Here is a 21,701-nt window from a genome sequence, read left to right on the forward strand (position 1 = left end):
TCTCTGCAACCCTTCTGTGTTGTGTGGAGCCAGCTGCTGAAGTGCAGCTTATATTAATACAATCAGCAGTAATCAAAAGGAGTTTACTTATCAGCTGGAGCATCCTGGACAGTCTAGTCGCTTGTCAAGATGAAAGAGCAAGAGGGTGGAGTTTAGTTAGCAAAGATTGGTATTATGTCCTTGGGAAGCTGGCAGCATTGGACTGTTCAAACTGGGCCTGTTGGGTGGGTTTGGCAGAGGTGCACAATCAGTATGGATTAGCTATCCGTGAATAAGCAGAACGGAAATCTGTGTATTACAGCTCTGGAATGAGTTGATTACTGTTCTGAGGGTCTCGCTGCCCTTGCTCGTGAGAGGTGTGGTAACAGTCTGAGCAGGTGTGTTCACCTCTCCCAACACTGGATAGGAATCTGGCTTTTATTTGGGGGTAGGAGTGCTAGTGAGGAAACCCACAGTGTGTCTGTCACCTCTCTGTGTTCTGCAGTGATTAGTTGACCGAGAGCAGGACGGAGCTGTGTCAGCCCTGGCTGGAGCATGTAGAAGCTGCTCATGCATGCTGTGGGGTGTTAGGTATGTCCTCCTCGCAGTGACGGTCCCAGTTTTGCCCACGTTCTTTGACTCTCGCACTTGGAAACTGTAGTCACTCTTTACCTGAGTTTGTATATGGTCAGGTATGGGTTGCAAGTCCAAGATACTTCTTAGTGAGCCAACGTCCAGCTAACAGCTCATGATTTAACTGGAAGGGCAGGGGACCCGTAAGAGTAATATAGCCTGTCTAAGCCTAGAATGTCACAAAATCAAGCCTGTCCTAAAATAAAATGACAGCTCATAGTTTTTGTGAGCTGAAATTACTGCATTCCTGGCAGCTCACTTTTAGAATCTGTATAGCAGTTTGAACCCTGACGGTGAGATTTGGGAGTGCAATAGTGTGACATAGCATAGAGCTTTCTGAACGGGGTGTCCTCTGAGAGAACAGGACCACATCTCTTCTGTGGTGTCACTTCCCACCCTAAACAAGCATTGAGCAATGTTTTCCTGCATGTCCCATTCCTATCGCGTTAGTCGCTGCTCACCCTCTGCAGTGATTATGCATCAAGAAACTTCAGGTTGGTTTTCTAGATAAACGTATGTTTTAATGACACACAAATTGGTGTGATATTTCAGGTGTTAGCTTTTAACTGGAAGTCCCCTCCCAAGTAAGTTTTCAAGTCTTAACAGTAAACAGGAATTCCTCCATTTTCTGCACCCCACTGACAGCGTGACTTCCTCTGATGGAAGTTCTTTGAAGGATGTGATCTGGCATATTTTTTACATTAGAGATGCTGGCCGTACACAGTCTGTAAATTTTAGAGCTAGAATCTCTTGGTTTTGTTGCTGGCAGAGAGCGGCAGTGGATGGGACAGAATGACAGCTTTCATGCTCCATTAGGCCTGTGAAGAGGGGAAGATAAAAATATTGGAGGAGAGAAGCAACCTGATACAGTCTTTGTGCTTCTTTCGGTGTGGTTTGGTTTTGTTTTTTAATGTGGCCTTCCCTACTAAAGCAATTGAGAGAAATTATGAGTATTGATCTTGTGTAAATTCATAGAAACAAAACGCCTTCTCCTCCCTCATTCTGAATCATTGCGCTCCACAGTGCAAAAAGTCTGAACTTTCTTGCCGTGCTTGGCTGCCTTACCTTGCCCCTAGACTGTGAGGCTCAGTGCAGAATGTGGAAGTGGTTTGTTAGGTGGTAGTGGCTGCTGCTGAGCTGGTGACAACTAGCGTAGGCAGCAGAGCTGGCAAAGCCCCCTGTGAGAGGAATTGTGGTTCAGAGTTTGTCTGTTCCAGTGGCAGCTTAGTCATTTAAAGAGAACTTGGTGTGCAAACATTCTGCCTATACCAAGTTCTCAACTTTTGGTACCAAGTTAGTCCTATTGTAAATGCTTTAGCAAGATGGTTACTTATATCTATTTATTTCCATTGTAACACAAGTGATTTCTTGAAATGGGTATAGTGATGACACTATTGTACAAGGGCAGGCTTTTTTTCAAGAGTCATGAAGTAGTTGTGGTTGGTGATATGCATGTGCTGACAACTGTAATACCTGCATGAGCAACTAATAAAATCTGCAATAACTGCAAATGCCAGTTAGGGACATTTTCTCTGTGCTGCCCCATGCACTGATACCTCAAACTTGGAAATTTTAAAGCAAATTTCAGAAGGCATCCTCATGAGAAGAAATGAACACAGGTCTTGTAATGATGTCTTGTGTTTGCAAAGGCAGAGTTTCTGTCTGCTTAGAAAAGAAGGATGTTTAAAGTGCTTTACCAAGTGGGCAGCAGAGACCTAGTGTTTTATTAAAAGAAAATTAGCCTCTTGCATGGATTTTATTTTGTGGTTTGGGGATTGCAGTGTTATAAACATACGACATCTTTGTTTCTGCCTGTTAACCACTGGTAGCTGATAGGGCATAGACTATACACAGTGAAGGAGATAAAACCTGAAGACTGAAGCATCTTCATCAAACTGCTGTACATTATTTTAATACTTCCTTAAAGCATCTATAAATTCCAGAGGAGAAGAGGGAAGAGTTTGCGCCTATGGTTACTTTCTTCCGTTTGAGGCCTTAAGGAAAGCATCCTAGAAACTTGCAATAATATGCACAAATAAAAAGGGTAGAAAGGATGTTTATGTAGTCTGTCATAGAGTTTTAAAACTTCTTAGGATGGGGAGAAGGTGACAAGATATGTCTCTGACTTTCTGAATTAGTGTAGTAGAAGGGGTTGGTGTCCTCGTTTTTTGGAAATCATTTTGAAAGCATGCAGTTGTTGCATGTGATCCTTGCTCATGCAAGTGTCCAACTTTTACCATTTATAAAGCATTTTTGGTAATGAAGGCAGTTGGCATGCTCTGGAAAGAGTAAATCCTCTGAGGATAATCTGTTAGAAGTAGACAGAGGAAAACCAGCTTAAGGACCTCGCTCGATACACTTTCTCTCAAGTGACTGCTTGGTGCTGTTCTCACAGCTTCTTAGCTAGCCTTTGGTCTGACATTCATCCTGACTCTACCATGCCATAAGCCTGGTTCTGTGCTGGTCCCCCACTGTCTGCTACAAAGCTGAAGTTGATGCACCTCCATGAACCCTTCTTGAAAGTAAACTTCCAGCCGAGAATGTGGGCAAACCACATGAAGAGCTTCTTTGGAGTGAAGTAAGGAAGGCTTCCTGAAGTGCACTGCCGTGGGCTTTTAGCGCTGCTCCTCAGACAGGTAGCAAAGGTGTAAATTGCTAGGGGTTATATAGTAAGCAGATGTGTTGAACCCTTAATTCTCAGTTTATTCTTAGTTTTAGCTAGTGGGTAGTTGTCATTTGTACATTTGTACAGTGTGAAGCATCTCATTTGACGCATAGGTAGTCCTCTTAATTATTCAGGATCTCATTTATCAATAGCTCCCTCAAAACTTAGTCTGACCAGTACAGAATGGGTTTGGTGGGTTACTTTGTTGGGTTTTTTTAACTAGCTTGCTCACACCTTGGAAGTTCTTGACAACAGTCAGCTGTAGCTCCAGAAAGCGAAATCTTCCTTAGGGTGTCAAAGTGGCTCAGGCTGGCAGCTCCCAGCCCTGATCCTGTCTGTGCTGAGATGCCCTGGGTACTGTCCCCAGGGTGCCCTATGCCACCACACCTAGCTCCCATTTCTGAAGGCTCCCTTTGGCTGTCTGTTCCCCATATTCCTCCTGCTGCTGGGAGAGAGGGCAAGGTTTTAGCTGCTCTGGCCTCACGCTGAGCGCATCTCCAGTGTCTGAACTTCCCACTCCGCTGAAGACTTTGCAGAGATTGGGCAAGTACAATACAGGTATTCAAAACCACTTGGTTTGATCCTAACATCCAGTATTTTTCTTCAGCAATTCGGATAACTTCTAGAGATTTCTAATTTTCAGGCATATTAAGTTGTAATTTACTTCTGAATTGAAAGTTCTATGACTTGTGAATTGGAGATTTGCTCTTGGCCATACTTAACTAGAAGTATTGAGACACAGACTTGTTTAAGCTGGTAAACATAGCTGCTGCCTCACCAATTGGTGACATTATTTCCTTCTGGATATTCCCTGTTGGCTTGCAAATCACTGCCAAGGTATATAGAGTGACTCACTTCTTGTAGCACTTCCAAGATGGAAATTCTTAAGTCTAAGCTTGGAGGTGACAATAGTAATATTTTTTACTTGTTAGTTTAGGGGTTGGGGTAAGGCTAAAGGTGACACATCCATATCCAGTAACTCACCAGCTAGCAACAAGCAGATTTTTGTGGGGCTTGCTTTCTGTTTGGGATATTTGCTAGAAACTACAGATAGCCCTGTAGTTTTAGGGAGGTTTTTGTGTTGTGCTTCTGCAGAAAGCTCCCATTGTGAAGGAGCTCGGGCTGACTCTGCATAATATGACGAATCTCCTACGCAGCATCCTCCCACAGCCTGTCAAACCAACAGCGCAATGCTGGCTCTGTGTGTAGAAGCGGTGAGAGTGCTGGGAGCTATTGACTAACATGATTATAAAGCTAGGAATCTCCTCCTCGCTTCCTGTGGGCTGTGTAACACAAGAGCAAGACTTTTTAATTAACACAACAATCTGAAGCTAGTGAAAGAGCAAAGCTCAGCTAAAACAGTTTCCCCAGCTGTTTGGGCAAGCAGATGATGTGAAATCTGGCATGTTAACTTTACGTTGGCCTTTGACTGATCTGACATGAGGCATAAAACCAAACAGGATGGTGGTGTTTTCCCAGGAGAAATGTGTTACAAGCAAGATTCTCCCTTCTATTGACTGGCTTTTTGATATCTATGAAGCCTAACTGGTCTTGAATGCCTCAACACTCTTTCCACTCTTCCTGTATGTTTCAGGTACTCTTAGGATCAGGATTTTCCAGATTTCTTTTGTTTCCCAGACAAGCCAAAGCCTTTTCTTCTTTCCCCATTCTTTTTCTTAAACTTTCCTTACTGTTACTGTGTATTAAAAGGTAGAGACTAAGAGTTTGAGCTGGTTCCTTTCAACTAACCCGTCTTTGATTTGCCATGACCAAGGGCCTGACTTTTGTGAAATGAACTGTTACAGGCAAAGGCAAGGCGAGCTGTCTTGTGCAGAGTTTTAGCGCAGTGATCTGGATGTTAAATTGCATCTCCTCAGAAGGAAAAACTGGAACTGAGCGGATAAATACCATTTGGATGGGTAAAGGGAAAAGAAGCCCACAAAAAAATTTCCCTGCCCTCTCGGTTGTACTTTTTCCCCCTCACTGCAGCTCCCTGGATTAACATGGTGTTAGCTGCTAAGCCAAGGGCAGGTGTCATTAACTTTGAAACCTGTTTAACCTGTCTCCTTGGTGCTCTATCCGTCCCTCGGCATGGGAGGAAGCACTCGGATCTCTTCAGTTTCTGCAGGAGGTGCCCTGTGCTGATGCTGTGCCTCCAAGTGTTGCACACTCGCGTTCTGGGCCACCTTTAAAATGTGTCTGTCAGGCTTAATGTAAGCACAAAGCAAACTTATTTTTTAACCTGGAGAGTGAGTTGTTGGTTCTTAGTGTTGGTCTCTACACTGCAGCTGCCAAACTTTGTGGAGTTGGTAGACCTTAAATAAGCTGTTTCATTAGTTAGTGTGTAAATGAGTACATGTAAAAATACAGCACGACTTAGTTCTGAGTGTTTGCATCCCCTCTAAAAGCATCTTAGCAAGCACATTGATCACATCAACCTGTGAGCCAGTGTTGGTGTTTTATATAACTATGTCTTTACTTTTCATGTCCTTGGCACAGCGTTTTCTGAAGATGGAATGCATCATCAAATAAAAATTGTTGTCTTGGTCACCATTTGGCTTCTGTTGTGGGAATTTAGGATGGATTTAGTAATACTGCCTGATCTTATTATTAAAAGTCTTGCCAATTCCTGATGCCGTCTAGCAGTTTGAGAGAGTGAGGTGAGGAAAGATATGGAAAAGGAACACTGAGCTTTTGTCTAAAGAAAGCAGAGGGGTTTTTTTTGTTTCATATGGGGGGTGAAGATGTGAAGTGGCTGCTTATGGTAGTACCCCAGGAGGGACTGAAGGTGGAGGAAAGCCCCACAAATGGAGGCAAGAAGTGGTGATCCAAGGGTACTGGTAGCAGTTCACTGTCTCTTGGCTGGGATGTAACTTGTATCGAAGCTTGTCCGAGTCAGTTTAGCAAGGTTTTGCCTTTTGCATTGGGAGGATGCTTCTGTTGAAAGCATTCTTGGAAACAAGCTATGCAGCGTAATGAAAATAAGTTCTAACGTACCGCATCTGTTCTTTCCTGCCTTTGAACCTTGCAAATCCCTCCTCCTTCCTTTAAAGCTGCTAGGCTTTGCATAACTTCTGATGTATTCTCCAGGTTTTCAGCTTAACCATTCTAATGGGAGCTTAGTCCCTCATGAACAGTACATTTTTATTTATAGCACTTGGGGATCCACAGATGGAAAGTGGTTTATGTAATTAGCCCTCTTGTGTGGGATCCTTTTCTATAAGGTGACTTTTCTGGAATTTACAATGGTAGTAGATTAGTCAGTGCATGCTACAGAGTTGCATGGCTGTGGTCTGGCCACAACTTAATTTTTCCAGGCACAGGAAAGCAGTCCATGCGCTTCACTCGGAGCAGGGATCAGGCTGTGAGTACTGCACGTTCCTCTGGGTATATGCCTGCTCGTACCCCCCAACAGTGTCACTTAACTAGCAAATGTGTTGATGACTTAGTGTTATCTCTTGTGTAACAGGAAAATTGAGATCATTAAGGGAATTCCCAGTGGCAGGAATAACATGCCAAAGCATGGCACTGGGAACCTCTGCTCTGTTCATACTGGCAGGAGATTGCTATTAGTGGAGATGAGGTCTGAACTTAGCAGTGCCTGTGTTGAGCATCTCTGGAGCAGCTAGTCAAACCATGAGCAGTAGTGCTATCAGAGACTTGCTGCTACTACTGGCAGAGCTATGCTTTTATTCAAAAAAACCCTTGTTTGGGTAGAAGCCGGAGGTCTGTACTGCAGTGTTTGGTACAGCTTTGCTGGTGAAATAACATGGAGTAACTTGTGCTCCCCAGAAGGTATACTGATGTTCGTAGCTGCCAATGCTGATGTTCATTACAGAGACAAAATGCTTAAATTAGCCCAGAATTAGGTTTGGTAATTAAAGTAGTTTTCTTACATTTGAGCCAGTTAATGTCAGCTTCACTTGCCATGTGTCATGTTTTGTTCTGATATCATGGAACCTGATCTAATTCTTTAATTTCTGAATAAGCACTTCCTGTCTGCCACTCCCTTTTTGTATCATGTGCGCATAGGAAGAAACACTTTTTTTTAAAAAGAAAAAGTACGCAGCCACTAGCTTACCACACTTACATAATGATGGGGTGTCTCAAAAATTGTTTAAGGAAAGAAGCCAGGTTTTTTAAGTGGTGTAAACATTGGTGACATATTTTGTTTGGGTTTTTTCCCCTTGATTTTTTTTTTGAAGTGGAGTAAACATTGGTGATATATTTTGGGGTGGGTTTTTTCCCTGCTTTTTTTTTTTTTTTTTTTCAATCTTGCAGATCAGTGCTTGATATTCTAGTCAGTGGTCATCTGAGGGCTGAACCTGTCAAGTATGCAGGCTCTGCTAACATCCACAGCTCATAGAGAGTCCCCTCAGGTGCAACGTTTGTCCAGGTTCTAGCCTTTAATTATTTTGTGTACACAATTGGGCGTGGAACCCTAGCCAGTGATGGAGAAAGGAATACAGCATTATAAAAATAATGTTGGGGAAGTCACTTTGCCAGTAACTACACAGCTGATCCTTCTGTCAGAATGGCCATGATCCTTTATGCTGTGTTTAAGTAAAACATGCAGGTTTTACTGTCAGAGGAGGGATGAGAGTGAAGTGCCTCTTGCAGAAAGCAAGATGTGATGATGGCCAGGAAAGGGTATTGTAGTTTAACATTAGAAGTAATAAATTTATTTTGTTCTCAGCTGGAGAAGCCATGGTGGTTTTATATTAGGAAAGGCTTTGTTTCTGTTTTGAGGGATGGGGACATTGCTCTGACCCTCTTGCTTCATGCAGTTATGGCTGCTAATGAAACAAGGTGGTAACATGCTGCTGTAGCCCTTTAAGTGCCACCCTCACAGCAGAAGTTATGGGTACCATGTGGTGATGTGCCATACGAGGGGGGAGCGAGTACCACAGGGATTATGATACAAGTTCTCAATGTGAAGTTTAAGATAGGGTTTTAATCTTTAAATATCCACTGCTGTGCTGCGCGCAAAAGAAAAAAAAAAAAAAAAAGTGTATTGTGGAGCTTCTCACTCCACTGGGAAAGACCAGCATGTGCTTGGCTCTGTAGGGAGGATGCGTATGGGGCAAATCCCAGACAGGCGCAGCCCTTCTTAGACTGACTTTTTTCAGCCCTTCCTTGGCCTGTGGGCAGGGGCTGGGGGTACACCAGTAGCAGGGGGCAGCTGTGCATTAGGGGTGGGGTCGGCAATTTGTTCCCCAACAGGGGAGTTCTCTCCAGCCCCTCTCTGTAGGGTAGCTCTCTGCCTTACCTGGCACAGGTGTTTCACCTCAACTGCAGGAGCAATTGAGCTCTCAAGGAAAGTAGCATTTGCTTGTGCCCTTGTGTTTTATCAGGAAAAATGTTATTTTGCGCTTTGCAGGCAGCTTCTACTACTTTGTGACCTGTCATCAGGAAGGAGGGCTTCCTGGCTTGCTTTGTTTATGTCTAGAAGCAGCAATGATTCCCATTTGTGAGGTGAGCAGCCTTGTCCTCCAAAAGGGGAAGGGTGCCAGAGGGGCAACTTGGGGAAGCTGAATCTTACAGACGCAATTTGGATTCTAATAGATGGGGCTCTTGACCTTGTTTCTCCTCTGCATTAGAAAAGACTGTAAATAGATGTATGTAAAATGTGTTTGCAACTCTTCTGCTTTGTACCAGAAGTGCTTTGAGGTTGTTCCTCCCCTGTCTCCCACCACCTGAGGGGCTTCTAGTCTTTGCTTTGCTTCTTGGTGCTCCTTTTCTGTCCCATCGTACCCATGTCCAAAGCACAGGGTTGCACTGGCCATACTCCCTTGGTGGGGAGGATGACTGGCCCTGACTCGCTTCTGCCAGGGCTTGGTGCTGTTCCTTCTCCTCCTGCCTGCTCTGGTCTGCTCCAGTCTGGGGAACAGGGGACTGGAAAACACGCCTGTGCTGCCTGTTCCTGTCCCACCAGGTCACAGGAGATAAACTGGGTAGGACTCCGGCAGCTCCCTGGTCCCACCAGCCAGGAGGGCATCGCGGTGCATCCCGGAGGCTGCAGGTGGAGGCGAGGGCATGGCAGCGCCCGAGGCCAGTGGAGGTGCTGGGGGGTGCTGGGGGTGCAGCTGTGCAGAGCCCTGCACAGGGCTGGCCCGGCACCCGGTGTTTGTCTTGTGACTCATCTGATTCCAGCCAGCAAAGTTTGGGAGACTCCCAAAGGTCGCGACTTGAAAGACAAGTGTTGTAATTAATTTCTTATGCCACATTTGTTTTGAAACCTTTTTAATTCCGTGATAAGAGGCAGAATCTGGACTTTGTTTACAATCTGACGGTGTGGAGGCAGGAACCAGAAAAGTGCTTTGTAAAGCACTGTAAACGTTTTTCTCTCCCTCCCCCCCCATTGCAGGATGTATGTGGTATTATCACACCACAACAGTGAAGCTATAAAAACATGATTGCACGCTTTTTCTTTTTTGAAGAGAGAAAATATATCCTAGAAGAATTTTAACTGTGTAAAAACACATCTTTCTTTGAGACAATGTGGTAGCAACTTTTTAGAACAACCCAAGGTAAAGGGTGTGGAAGAGATCACTATTTATTTATTTGATACTTAAGTCTTCATTAAATATGAACTTCTCTGCAGTTTGGGGATTTCTTTTTATAATTATTTTTACCGAGGATTTAGAAGTGTAAGTGAAAAGGTGCTTCCTGGCTTGCCTGTCTGAACCAGCTTGGGGTGAACAAGGTGTTACTCAGCAAAAGAATGCATGGGAAAGGATTGCTTCAGAACAGAAAACATTCTTTCTCAGTGTAGTACCCTTGTATCTCCCAGATTTCGTGTTTGCAATAATTGAATGTCTCCCATTGTCACCTTTGAATAAGCTACTACTGCTCCCAACTCTGGGATATCTTTTCCTTCCAAATAGAAATACCACTTGCATGCTACAGAAATGTGATTAGCAGTTACCTGAACACAGGATAATAGACGGTTCTTGATCACTATCAGTCTTGCTTTTAGCTGGGGAGGGAGGATCACTTTGAGCTGGAGAGGAGAGCGCTGGGCAGAGAAGGCAAGGGTGGGTGGCAGAAAGCAGCAGGGGGGAGTGTGAAATCCCAGGTTAGATTCAGTTTCCCTTGGGTGAGCTACAGGCTGTGTTAGCTGGGTAATACAGGTCCTGCCTTCCCGGCGTGGCTCACCTCTGCGGGCTGTTGAGCAGAGCCCCGAGATGGCCTTCGATGCTGATGAGGTTACTTCTGAAAGCAGGGAAAGACTGTGTTTTAATAGAAGGGTCTATAGCATGACTGTTCTGATCAGGTTGAGTACTGCAGCTCTTCAAAACCTTTTCCTTTGACCTGTGGCTGCGTAAATACTCTAGCACAAATATACTACCTTTATTTTGTGCTGCCTAATGTTAAGTTACCTGTCCAAGCTTTATTTGCAGCTTCTTCCGAGACTACTGAGACAAAAATTTTTGTTTCTTGTTAGAGGTATAAAATTTGTATTCTGAGTGAATATGAATCTGAGTTGAATTCTTTTCCTTTTTCATTACTTGTGTAATTACAAGTAATTACTTTCATTACTTGGATGTTTTTCCAAATATTGCAGCTGTGAAAAACAGAATGGTATTCTCCCAAATTTGCTCTTTGGTTCAATCTGTCAATGCTGTTTACTTACCTTCCACACTTCAGACTTGTGCAAAAGGTAACTATTTTTCTACTGCCAGTTAGGAAACAGTTATATTCAATACTTGCAGAACACTTGATAAAATCCACCACTTTATGTCATTAATAAGAATTTTACTAAATCTGCAGTGCATAGTAAGAGTTGTTATAGTTTGGTCTCTCATTTTGCTTCATTTTGTTTTGCTTTGCATAACAGGTACATGTTTTCTTTTGGAAAGGAGAGATTCCCTTTGTGCCTGTATGGGGAGCAAATGGTGCTCCCCTCAGTTGCCTGATCTTAGTGAATAAAGAGTGTGTTTGTTGCAGGACAAAAACGGAGTGGGTGAAATGAAACAAAATAATTAAAGGGTTACTTTTTAATAACTTTAAAGTTTATAATCATGACTTTCTGAAGAGATTGCATGTAATTAGAGGTTGGAGAGTGGTATTTTGGGGGTTTGGGAGGTGACTTCTCCCCAGCATCTTTGAATAGGATTGATAGCCGTCCTATTTTGATAACCATCAGCTGGATGAATACAGTTTTTGATGGCTGCTGGGAATAGTTGGGTGCATGGTGATAGGCTTCATTTTCCAGGCTCCAGCCAGCAGGAGAGCTGCATGCAGGTGATGTTATTGCAGTCTGCACCCATTACTACTGTTGGTTGTCTGCTCAACACTGGCTGGCCTGGAAAACCATCTCACCAATAAAGCCTCAATAGCAGCACCTGCGACCTTGGGGTGAATGTAATAATGATTGATGGCTGAGATGTGCAAGAGGAACGTGTTCCCTCAACTTCCCACTGACCCGCTGCAGGAAAAGGGAAATATTAACTAACACTTTATTGTTGTTTCATGTTTTTCTTTTTTAAAGTCAAAGCTTAAAACCCGCAGTTCTCTAATGCTGCAGTAACGTAACCTTTGTATAATGTGGTTTCTGGAAGGAAACAAGGGGAGAAAGGCTGTGCATGTCATGTTTTAGGGTAGAAGAGAAGTCACATATGAAACTTAGAGGAAGACCCTTACAATCCTAGTAAATGTCATGCACAACTTCACCTGTAAAATTTGGAGTCCTATACCTGTCTTTTGTGCTAGTTTGGGGAGCTGGGTTTGGATGTTTCTGAGAGCAAGGATAGTTTTGGGATATACAGCCCTGGGTGCCTGCTTACATTTGGTAGCGCCGCCCTCCAAAGGCCTCGCTTCATGGCACGAACTTGCAGGTTGAGCAACAGCTTCTGCTCCTTTGGAGCAGGCAGCAAGTCAAAGGTAAAGGGCCTTCTGCTGAGAAGGGAAGAGGTTCAGCAAGGGAACAGTGGCCTCTGATGACAAGCAGTGAGAAGTGCAGGAGGGCGCACCAGCAGCACAGGCTAAATTCCCAAGAGGTTCTTTCCATCTTCAAGGCAAGTGGCCCAACAGTGTTTCTTACCTACGTATGACACCGTAAAGAGAGGCTGAGCCTAATGCAATGATAGTTTTGCTTGCTGTAACACGCTAAGACAAGAAACAAAATAATGGCCACGTTCTTGAAAGAGGGTAAATATTTTAAGTTTATAAATGTGTTGGGAGTAAACACATCTGTGTTCCTCACATTTTAATTCCAACCTACTCACGAACACTTCATAAGTAGGAAGGCAAATTTATCTTTTTAATACTGAATCAATATAGAAGGAAGGTTGCCTTTTGCAAAACTGCATTTTACTAAATTTACAAGGGTCTAGATTAGAGTAGGATGGTGTTCTCAAATTTTCTTTGTTGGTGAAATTTCTTTTCCAATGTATGTCATTGAGTTTACAATCTACAAACAAGTGTTTTGGAAAGCTTTGTTTTAGAAACTAAATGAGATTAAGGATATCAAGAATAACATGTTCTCTTGTTAATTCGAATTTGTTTCTTTGGATATTGTTTGTGCTTCAAAAGCCCTGTTGGATGTCACAGATAAACTATTAATGTTTAGGTAGTCTTCTAAACATTGATGAGATTGTGTCCAGTTTCTCGTGATACAGTGGTAAGGAGGAGAGAGAGGAGCAAGTGTATGTGTCAGTGCATGTGTGGGATATATTACTTGGCTTTCGATGTAATAGCAGCTACAACTACTTTACCTACTGTGTGTTTTTCAGATTGGTTCACCCAGAGGTTCCTGGCAGCAGTGATAGCTGGATTTTTTTAGTATTCCTGCAACACAGAGAATGCAATGTTGGCATTCAGATAACCTTATTTTTCTGACCCATTAAATAGTTCTTGATGAGTGATATTGGCGCTGGACGTCCCCCCAAGCCATAGTTCACTTCAGATCTGTTTCCTCTTAAATCCTTGTGCATGTGGTCAGCCTTCCAGGTCACAAATGAGAGACTGCCAGCTTGCTTGTTGTCTGGTTGCTTTCACAAATGCTTCACAAATTCTGAGAAAATAAACACTGAATGCAACTTGTGTCAAACACAGACACTGTTTTGTAGCTGGGACAGAGAAAGGTAGAAGGGTTAAACATGACACATTCCCTTGAAATGGTTCTATGACTGCTGCTAATTTGAACGCTAGGTAATAGAGATCTGCTGGATGGAGGGGTTACCCTTCACTATTAATGACTCATTGGCCTCCTTCCCAAGCTGCCTGAAGTGCTGCTCTCCCTAGTGGAAGTAATTTTGACTTTGAAGTACTTTCCAGAGCTGTCAACTAATGTTCCACAGTTCCCAGAGGAAATAATAAGCCATGAGTGCATGTACACCGAAAACGTAGAGTCTGAAATGAACTGTTCCTATAGGAGCCTGGCAGTCTGCTTCTCTGTGGAATTCAGCTTGTTTATACAATCTTATCTGGCTAAGCTTTGGTATTTCATCTGGCAGGCAGTTCCTATGAAAAGCAGCTGTCCAAGCAGTGGGAGTGGTGCTCCTGGTGTTTTTTTCAGAAGGTCTATAATTTCTTGTTTCATGTAAATTAAAGAAATACAATACTCTTTTGGCTATAACCAGATGCTCTAAGCAGTTTTCTTTCCATTATAAATAGCCCTTTAAGTGTGCTCTGCTGTTACGTACTGTATGACTTTATGATAGGATTCACAATGCCCACCAGGAAGGTACAATGTATTCTGTGAAGTCACAGGCTGACTACAGAATGGTAGTACCTAAAGATGTTACTGGCTACAACTTTCCAGGTATGTTCTAAAAAATTACATTCTGATAGTAAAATACCCATGCTTGTAAGTAAAAACCTCCTTTAATGGGTTTTACTGTTGCTGGTCAAGTGGAGGTAGTTTCACCAAGTTTTAAAAAGAAAAAAAAAATGAAAAAGGAAAAGACAAAACCACCACCACCACTGTTGTCCAGAAAGTGAGCACAGGTGTATCTCTGTGTGAAGAGATCTGTAGTATCTATCTTTTCTAGCAGAAAGGTCCTCGTGGGTAAGTAGGTGGTGGCAACTCTTTTTTTTTTCTTTTTTTTTTTTTTTAAAAAGTACTTATTAACAAAAAGGATGCAGCCAAAATACTTGAGGTATTACATAACTCATTGCCAGATAACAAAATATTTCTTAAAACATACTAGAACCTGAAGCTTTTGGGGAAAAGAGTTGCAATAATATTCAATGCCTTCAGAAGAGTCTGAGGTATTTTTTGTGTAGCTTTGGGTTGTGATTCCAAGTCGGAGAGAACTGGAAAGTTGAGGAGTCCTCTTTCAACTGTGGTAAATGTTGTTCTTCATCTCTTTTTACAGGAACAGTATTTTCAGTAGGAAGCAAATTATGGGCACAAGTAAAGTTCAGATCCACATCTTCCAAAGTTTAGTGGCTATCCTGAATTATCTGTCCAGTTCATAGTACATCTTTGTCTGAAAGTACTACATCTTGTAGATGGAAATGCTCCATGTAATCTCCCTCATTCTAAGAAATGGGGGTCGTATTCACCACCTAGAAGTCTAATTCTCCCTCTGTCACCTGCATGTAACATTTTACTCCAGCCTCATTCAAGACATAGGAGAACATGACAGCCTGTAAAATATGAGGCTTTAAGTACTGTTCAGATGTGCCACTTGATGGCACTTTTCCTGCCAGTATATATGCAGACTTCTGTAGACTTTTTGCTCTGCAAAAGGAGAATTTGATATTGCAGCAAATGAAATAGTGAAAAATGAGCTGTCTGGTTCCATATGGTTTGCACTGGTCTTCACTGAGACCTGGCATCAAACACAGTGCTTTTCATTAGCTGAAGTGGCATTCCTGCTTGGAATCCTATATGGTGAGAAACTCAAAACCTAGTGAGAAGTTGCTGACCTTCATTAGAAGTATATCATTATAAATTATGCAGTGATACAGTTTTCATTTCAGTCTGCTGCATGCCACCTGAGCAGTGTTATTACTGGAAATGGGTAATACCCTGCTGCGTGACCACCCCGTAGTTGATAAAAGTGAGTGATGTTGGCAGACTTCTCCCACTTCGCTCATGAGTAAGGTATTTTTTTTTTTCATTGTGCTAGGGATTGATGACTTTCTGCTGCCACAGCAACAGTTGATGTTAAACTTCAGTAGAGATACCTTGCTTTACTCTTGCAGCAAGAGCAGTGGCTCTAAATAGCATCAGGGGGTAGCTGGTTTGTTCTGGTTTTGTTTTTTCTTCGTTTTTATTTAATTTTTTTATTATTATTTTAAGATGACGTCCCAAGCTAGTGTAACCCCTAGTGAGTGAGTCATCTTGAATAAAAGTGATGTAATAATCCCTGTATTGCCAAGGAGCATGTATTCCGTACTTGAACTTTTTCTAAAAAATAAGAGTTAATTGGTATTTTTTCTTAAAAGCTCTTCTAATCAGTTCTCATTTTTCCAACATGTAATAGGCTTCAACAGTTTACCTGTTAAAATTGGGACTTCATCTGTCTTGTATGTGATCCTGTTTAGGGACAGAGTTGGAAACTAATGCCTGACACTGTTTTAAAAACAAAACCTCCAGTCATCAACAGGACATAGACTTTATTTTTTAACATGCTCCAGCCCTGAAATAATAAATCCAAGAGTGGTCAGTGGTCCAACACTGAAAGTAGTCTGTATCACTTGTAATGTAATCCCTGCTTCTGCCTGGTTCGTGTTTGGAGGAAAAAGATAGCATTTTTGTGGTAAGCTGGGCTTTTTGTTATTAAAGGAGGTGATTGTTTTGAAGCTGCTCAGAGGTTAGGAATGCTGGCAATCATCTGGGGAGACAGGTTAGTGGGCTGAGCGCAGGTGAGGAGGTCACAGGCGCAAAACAACTGCTGCTTTTGTGCCATTACCCTGGTGGGGGTTCAACCAAAAGAAGCTGCTTCAGAAACGACCTCTGTGTGTCAGGAGGACTGTCATACTTCACCTGTAACATTACTGCTTATCTCTCAGACTTGCATGTTGTGAGAATCTGGGTTGTTAATTTAAGGGGAAGAAAACAGTGTTGTCAGCAAATCTTCCCAGGTGAATTACTTGGTAAAGCTTGTGCAAGTCTGCCTTAAAGTAATTCAGTATTAATATGCTAACATAGCAAGAGAGGGAGAGAACAGATAACTGGGTGCTTTCAGGGAACAGATGCGTAACTAGGGAATGTGTTCCATTTTACCTGCAGTGTAATAAACTACACTCACCAACCTTTCCGAGTCTTTAAGGGATGCAGCTTTTCTTCTGAGTGTCTCTTGCAGTACTGACAAGCCAAAGTCTTAAACACACAAACCCATGTATAATTTTAATTGCCGTCTTAAACTGAAATTTTGGGATCAAGGTGGTTTTGGGCTTTAAGATAGAGCACTACTACTGTACAGCATTATGTTTCACGTGAGGAAGAATGTTGATTCTACATATAAATCCCCAAGTTGTTTTCATAGGACTGTTGCAGAAATTTATCAATGAATTGTGAGGGTGAGCAGACTGCAGTGTTCGAGACTGGCGATGAAAGACATCTCTTGTGGACCCATACTTTACAAGGAGAAAATACTTGTTGCCAACCTTTAAAATCATCCATCAAAACTTAAAAGTCTAGCTTAATGTAGATGGCGATCCTGTTGATGAAAGAAAAGGAATACCTGGCTTTGGCTGCCGCAGGTGGTTTGTGCATTCAAAAGAGCAGGCGCTGCGCTGCCTCTGCTCACCAGGTAGACCTGAGGAGGTGCCATCTTCACACAGTCACGGTCTTGGCTGTGAATATGCTTCAAGGAACCAGTTGGGAGTTTCTTGTGTTTGGCTGATCTTAAGTATTTCCAGTCCTGTGCCTCACCAGTCTAAATAACACAGTAGGACCTGTGCAGTTGGTATGGCCCTGAACAGCCTGGGAGGAGAGAGAAGAGGCGAGTATGAAGTTAAACATGGCAAACTCGTCCAAGAAGTATCTTTATTTCACAGAAGCTTTTCCTTCCAGATGACCTTCTAGATGCCTTGTGGTGCCCTCAAGTGTTAGTATAACCAATCTAAATAAGTTCTAGGAGAATGCAGGAATAGTCTTTTTGAAGTCTTCTAATTTTTTTTATCCACCACCACCACCCCCCCTCCTCCCCTTACCCCCACCCTACAGGACTGTGTAGAATCACAGAATAATTCTCTGGAGGCCAGCTAATCCAACACTCTGCTTCAAGCAGGCTAAGTTAGATCAGGTTGCTGCGTAGCACTTTTAGTCTCCTTTGAGTTGTGTAACTTAATGTTACTTAATTGAAGTCTGTCAATAAAATGTCTTGAAAGCTGACTTGAAAATGAGACCTTTCAAGAAATAAAAATTTAATTACAAGTTTGGTTTTACTAATGCTTCCCCCCCGCCCCCCTCAGCCTTTATCAGGTAGAGGTATTGTCTGTCTTTCTCAAATGTTACTATGCAAGGTTAATTTGTTGGAGAAAAAATTTTCTTAGTGTTAGTTCTGTAATTGTACTTCTGTATTTTACTGTAGAATAAACTGAAAGTCTGTTAGTTTATCAGAAAAGCGTTAACATGCTTAAACTCCCGATGAAGTAATTTTCCAGCTAGTGCATGCTTCATGTTTAAAATATGCACAGTATTTTTAATGTGAAATGCAGTGATGCATTTTGTACACTAACAAATTCATGACGAAGTATTTTTTTTGCAAAGCACAGTATGAGCTTCTTATGTGGAATAACTTGCCATGTTACTTGGCTGATTTAAAGTTGATCACTTTGCACATGCCCTTGAGACACCACTACAGAGACTGAAATATTTAAACAATTCCTTAAACAGCAGACCCTGGAAAGGCTGCTTTCCGGTCAGTCTTCCCCTCAAGGGCAGGAGTGCGTGCGTAAGTCCGTATCTGTTCTGTGTTCTTTAGTATATGGACTAGGCAGCAGAGCTGCTTCTTTTTCTCTGCTTCTCTTTCAACTGGTCCACTTGCTTACACAGAACTTCATTGGTAGTTGGTACTTTAAACACTTTTTACTGCTGTCAGATTCAGCTGATACTAAGTAAAATATTCCAGAGAGAAAATGCTGTACTGAGAGATGCTATTAACATAAATCCCTTACTAAAAAAGGCTAGGCTAAAACCACATATCCAACTACTCTCTCACACTGCGCTTTCATGTTTGTACCTATTAGGTGGTGTATTGAATATTTAAATACTCCCTGATTCAGACTTTTAGGTTAGGAATGTGTATACATTCCTTGCCCACTTAAGATGTACGTGTAAAATCACAGTCCAACTCTGAAAACATGGTCTCACATCTGAGGCAGTGTATCAGGCCTGCAGCTGCAAGTAATTACATTCTGCACAGCTGACAACAGGAGTTGAGAATAAGAAGTCTTTTTCCCTCAAAATACGGAAGAAATATGGTTAGTCATTGAAAACAACTCATTCTGAATGTTGTGCTGATAGACATGAAATAAAAATTAGAGTAAGTGGAAAAAATAATTTGACTATTAAGAGTGTGGCTTCACTGAACCAGATTTAAGAAGATGATGCCCCATTGATGGAATTATTCTCTGTTTGATTGATACATTGGTACGATTTCTCTTTCAGATGAAGTGGACTACAGTAATTTTGGGACCAACACACTATCGAGAAAGAAGAAGGCTCTGGTGACACTCCGCAATGACAACCTCCGCCGACGTCCTCACATTAATATTAGTATGCCTCATGATTTTAGACCAGTGTCTTCCATAATTGATGTGGACATTCTTCCGGAAACACACAGGAGAGTGAGGCTGTATCGACATGGGTGTGAGAAACCCTTAGGATTTTACATTCGCGATGGCACCAGTGTAAGGGTTACTCCTCATGGACTAGAAAAAGTACCTGGTATCTTTATCTCTCGTATGGTTCCTGGAGGCTTAGCAGAGAGCACGGGCTTGCTGGCTGTGAATGATGAAGTCCTGGAAGTTAATGGCATTGAAGTAGCAGGAAAGACTCTCGACCAAGTCACAGACATGATGATTGCCAACAGCCATAATCTTATTATCACGGTCAAGCCAGCAAACCAGAGGAACAATATTATTCGAAGTAGTAGGATGTCTGGTAGCTCAGGCCAGTCTACAGACAGCACTGCGAGTCACCACAGCTTGCCTACATCCCACATGCTGCAGAACTTCCACCCTGATGAAATGGAGAGTGATGAAGAGGCTGACATTGTCATCGAGGGTGGTCTGGAGCCACAGCACATTCCTAAATTGCACAGCCTTACTTCCAGTAGCCTCTCTCGAATCAATGGCAGCAGCCTTAGCCACAGACTTCAAAGGGACCTGGTGCTCAACAACAACTCTGGTCGAGAAAGCAATGGCAACATTCACAAATTACTCAGTTCCTTAAAAACTGATCCCCGACACAGTCTGGTTATCCCCAGAGGAGGTATCGAGGAGGATGGAACAGTCATTACACTTTAGTATCAATTCCTGCAACTCTCCTTTCAGTCTTAAGTGCCAATTGGGACAATTGACCTGCAACGTGTTATGCACAAAGCAGAGAGCTGATATTCCCATAGACCTCATGGGTGCAGAAGATTGTTGCTTTCTAGGAAACGTGGCATCTGGAGTTAGGCATAAAACTGTCACGCACTGCAACATCTGTCAGGAGAAAGTCAGAGTGTTAAACCTGGTTTATTTCCCAGCCCTTAAGTGAGAACACAAATTTATTCTAGTTGGTATAAATCTAAGCAGTCTTATAGGCTACCAGAGGCAGTGCTACATACTTGGGTTTGAATGCATGGGTGGATGTATTTATACATGCATGTATATGAATTAGATTTTAATAGCAACAGACATGTCTATCTTAAGTGGAATCTGGTTTTCTTCTAACAACCGGTTTAAAGAGAATAGCAATCCAATCTTACACCATTACATACAGACCTTCCACTAACTTGTTTACACCATATTTGCAACCTTATGTCTAATCCAGACAAGCTCTATAAAACTAGTGGCTTCCTACTGTGGTGGTAACAACGTTAGGGAGATGCTGCAAATACATTTTCCAAATGAAACTCTATATACAAGTGTTTTTAAAAGCCTAAGGGGGTGGTGTGGGAGGATGTTGCTCTTATTGCTGTGAGATCAGCGCCAGCTGCTGGTCAGAGGCAGGCCTGCCTGCAGCACAGGGAAACCTGACAAGAGCTTAAAACTCGGTTCAGCACCATTATGTGTAAATGTATTTTTTTTCCCGATATTTATTAGATAATACACATGGTTCACGTGAATTTGAGATGCAAGCGAGGAGGCAGAAAAAGCAGAGGAGTGTGCTAGGACTGTCCCTTTCACCTCAGAGCTGACCCAAGTCCTTGCTGTAACTTTGGGGCGATCTAAATCCACAAGGTCTTCCCTTGCAAAAGCTTGGCTGATTGCTATACAGAGGAGGGATGCTGACTGACTGACAAACCTAACTTAGAACAGCTCTGTTATTTTTGGACTCTTCTAGTAATAAAGCTTAATGTCTGCACAGGATTTCTAAGAACTTAAAATATACTGGACATTTGCGATGGTCAGGCATCTTTACTGGATGGTGGCTAGTGAGTAGATAATAGTCTGCTTCTGAAAATGCCACAAATTTATGGAAGTGGTCTAATCTAAAATATTTTGTTATATCGTGATCAGTGTAAGGAACAAAATATGAATGTTTTACAGTGTATTTTTCTACTTTTAGCTTGTGTCATTTGCTTTTTGTTTTTAACTTTGTAGTACATTAAAGCTTTTTTATATGGTGGAATAGACATTTCTTAAATATTGTATGAGTATGAAAATTCAGAAGTCTTTGAAAAAATTACATTCCATTTTGGAATCGGCAATGGCTGGACAAAGGATGTGCAGTCTAATTCATTGTCGCTAATTTAGAATACCTGTGGAACAACCAGTCTTTTGCTCATTGTTAAATATGTTTGGGACATTGAACTTAGTTTATTTCTTTTAGATTTGCTTTAGAAGTTTATTTTAAAGTTCTTTCACTTACTCTTAATTAAACCTCTTCTAGGTATCACAGCAGTTATAGAGCTGTACTTATTTTTCCCTGCACAGTAAGGATAGAACATTTATCCTGTTCATCTTAAAACTGTGTTTGTACTTTACCAAAGGTTTTCTTTTTTAAAAAAAATCTGATTATTGGTGCAGTAAACAAAATTAATAGCTAAATGTGCTTCAGTCAATCAGACAGTCGTATCAGAAAAATTTTGTTATATCTTAAATAAGACTACTTTTACGAATAAGTGGATTTGTCAGGCTGAAGTTACTCATTTTACCTATTTAATGGATGAAAATGTGACCCATCTGCAATAAAACGTGCACTGTCTTACTTCTATGTTATATCCTTTCCCCTGCGTTCAAGCACATCTCTCTGTGGAAGTATCCCCCTTCCCTGTGGAAACAAAACAGTTGGGTTTTGACGACTCTT

The 21,701-nt window shown here is 42.0% G+C and overlaps 1 protein-coding gene across 1 annotated transcript in view; it reads left to right on the forward strand.

Moving 5' to 3' along the window:
* Window positions 1–21,603, forward strand: part of PARD6G (par-6 family cell polarity regulator gamma) — a 68,836-nt gene extending 47,233 nt beyond the window's left edge. The window contains exon 3 of the mRNA XM_080378547.1: window positions 18,852–21,603. Within this exon, the coding sequence (XP_080234673.1) occupies window positions 18,852–19,711 (860 nt within the window). The 3' untranslated portion in view covers window positions 19,712–21,603. The remainder of the gene's footprint in view (window positions 1–18,851) is intronic.
* The last annotated feature ends 98 nt before the right edge of the window (window positions 21,604–21,701 follow it).

This window comes from Falco punctatus (genome assembly GCF_963210335.1).
Source record: "Falco punctatus genome assembly, chromosome: 3".
Lineage (NCBI taxonomy): Eukaryota > Metazoa > Chordata > Aves > Falconiformes > Falconidae > Falco > Falco punctatus.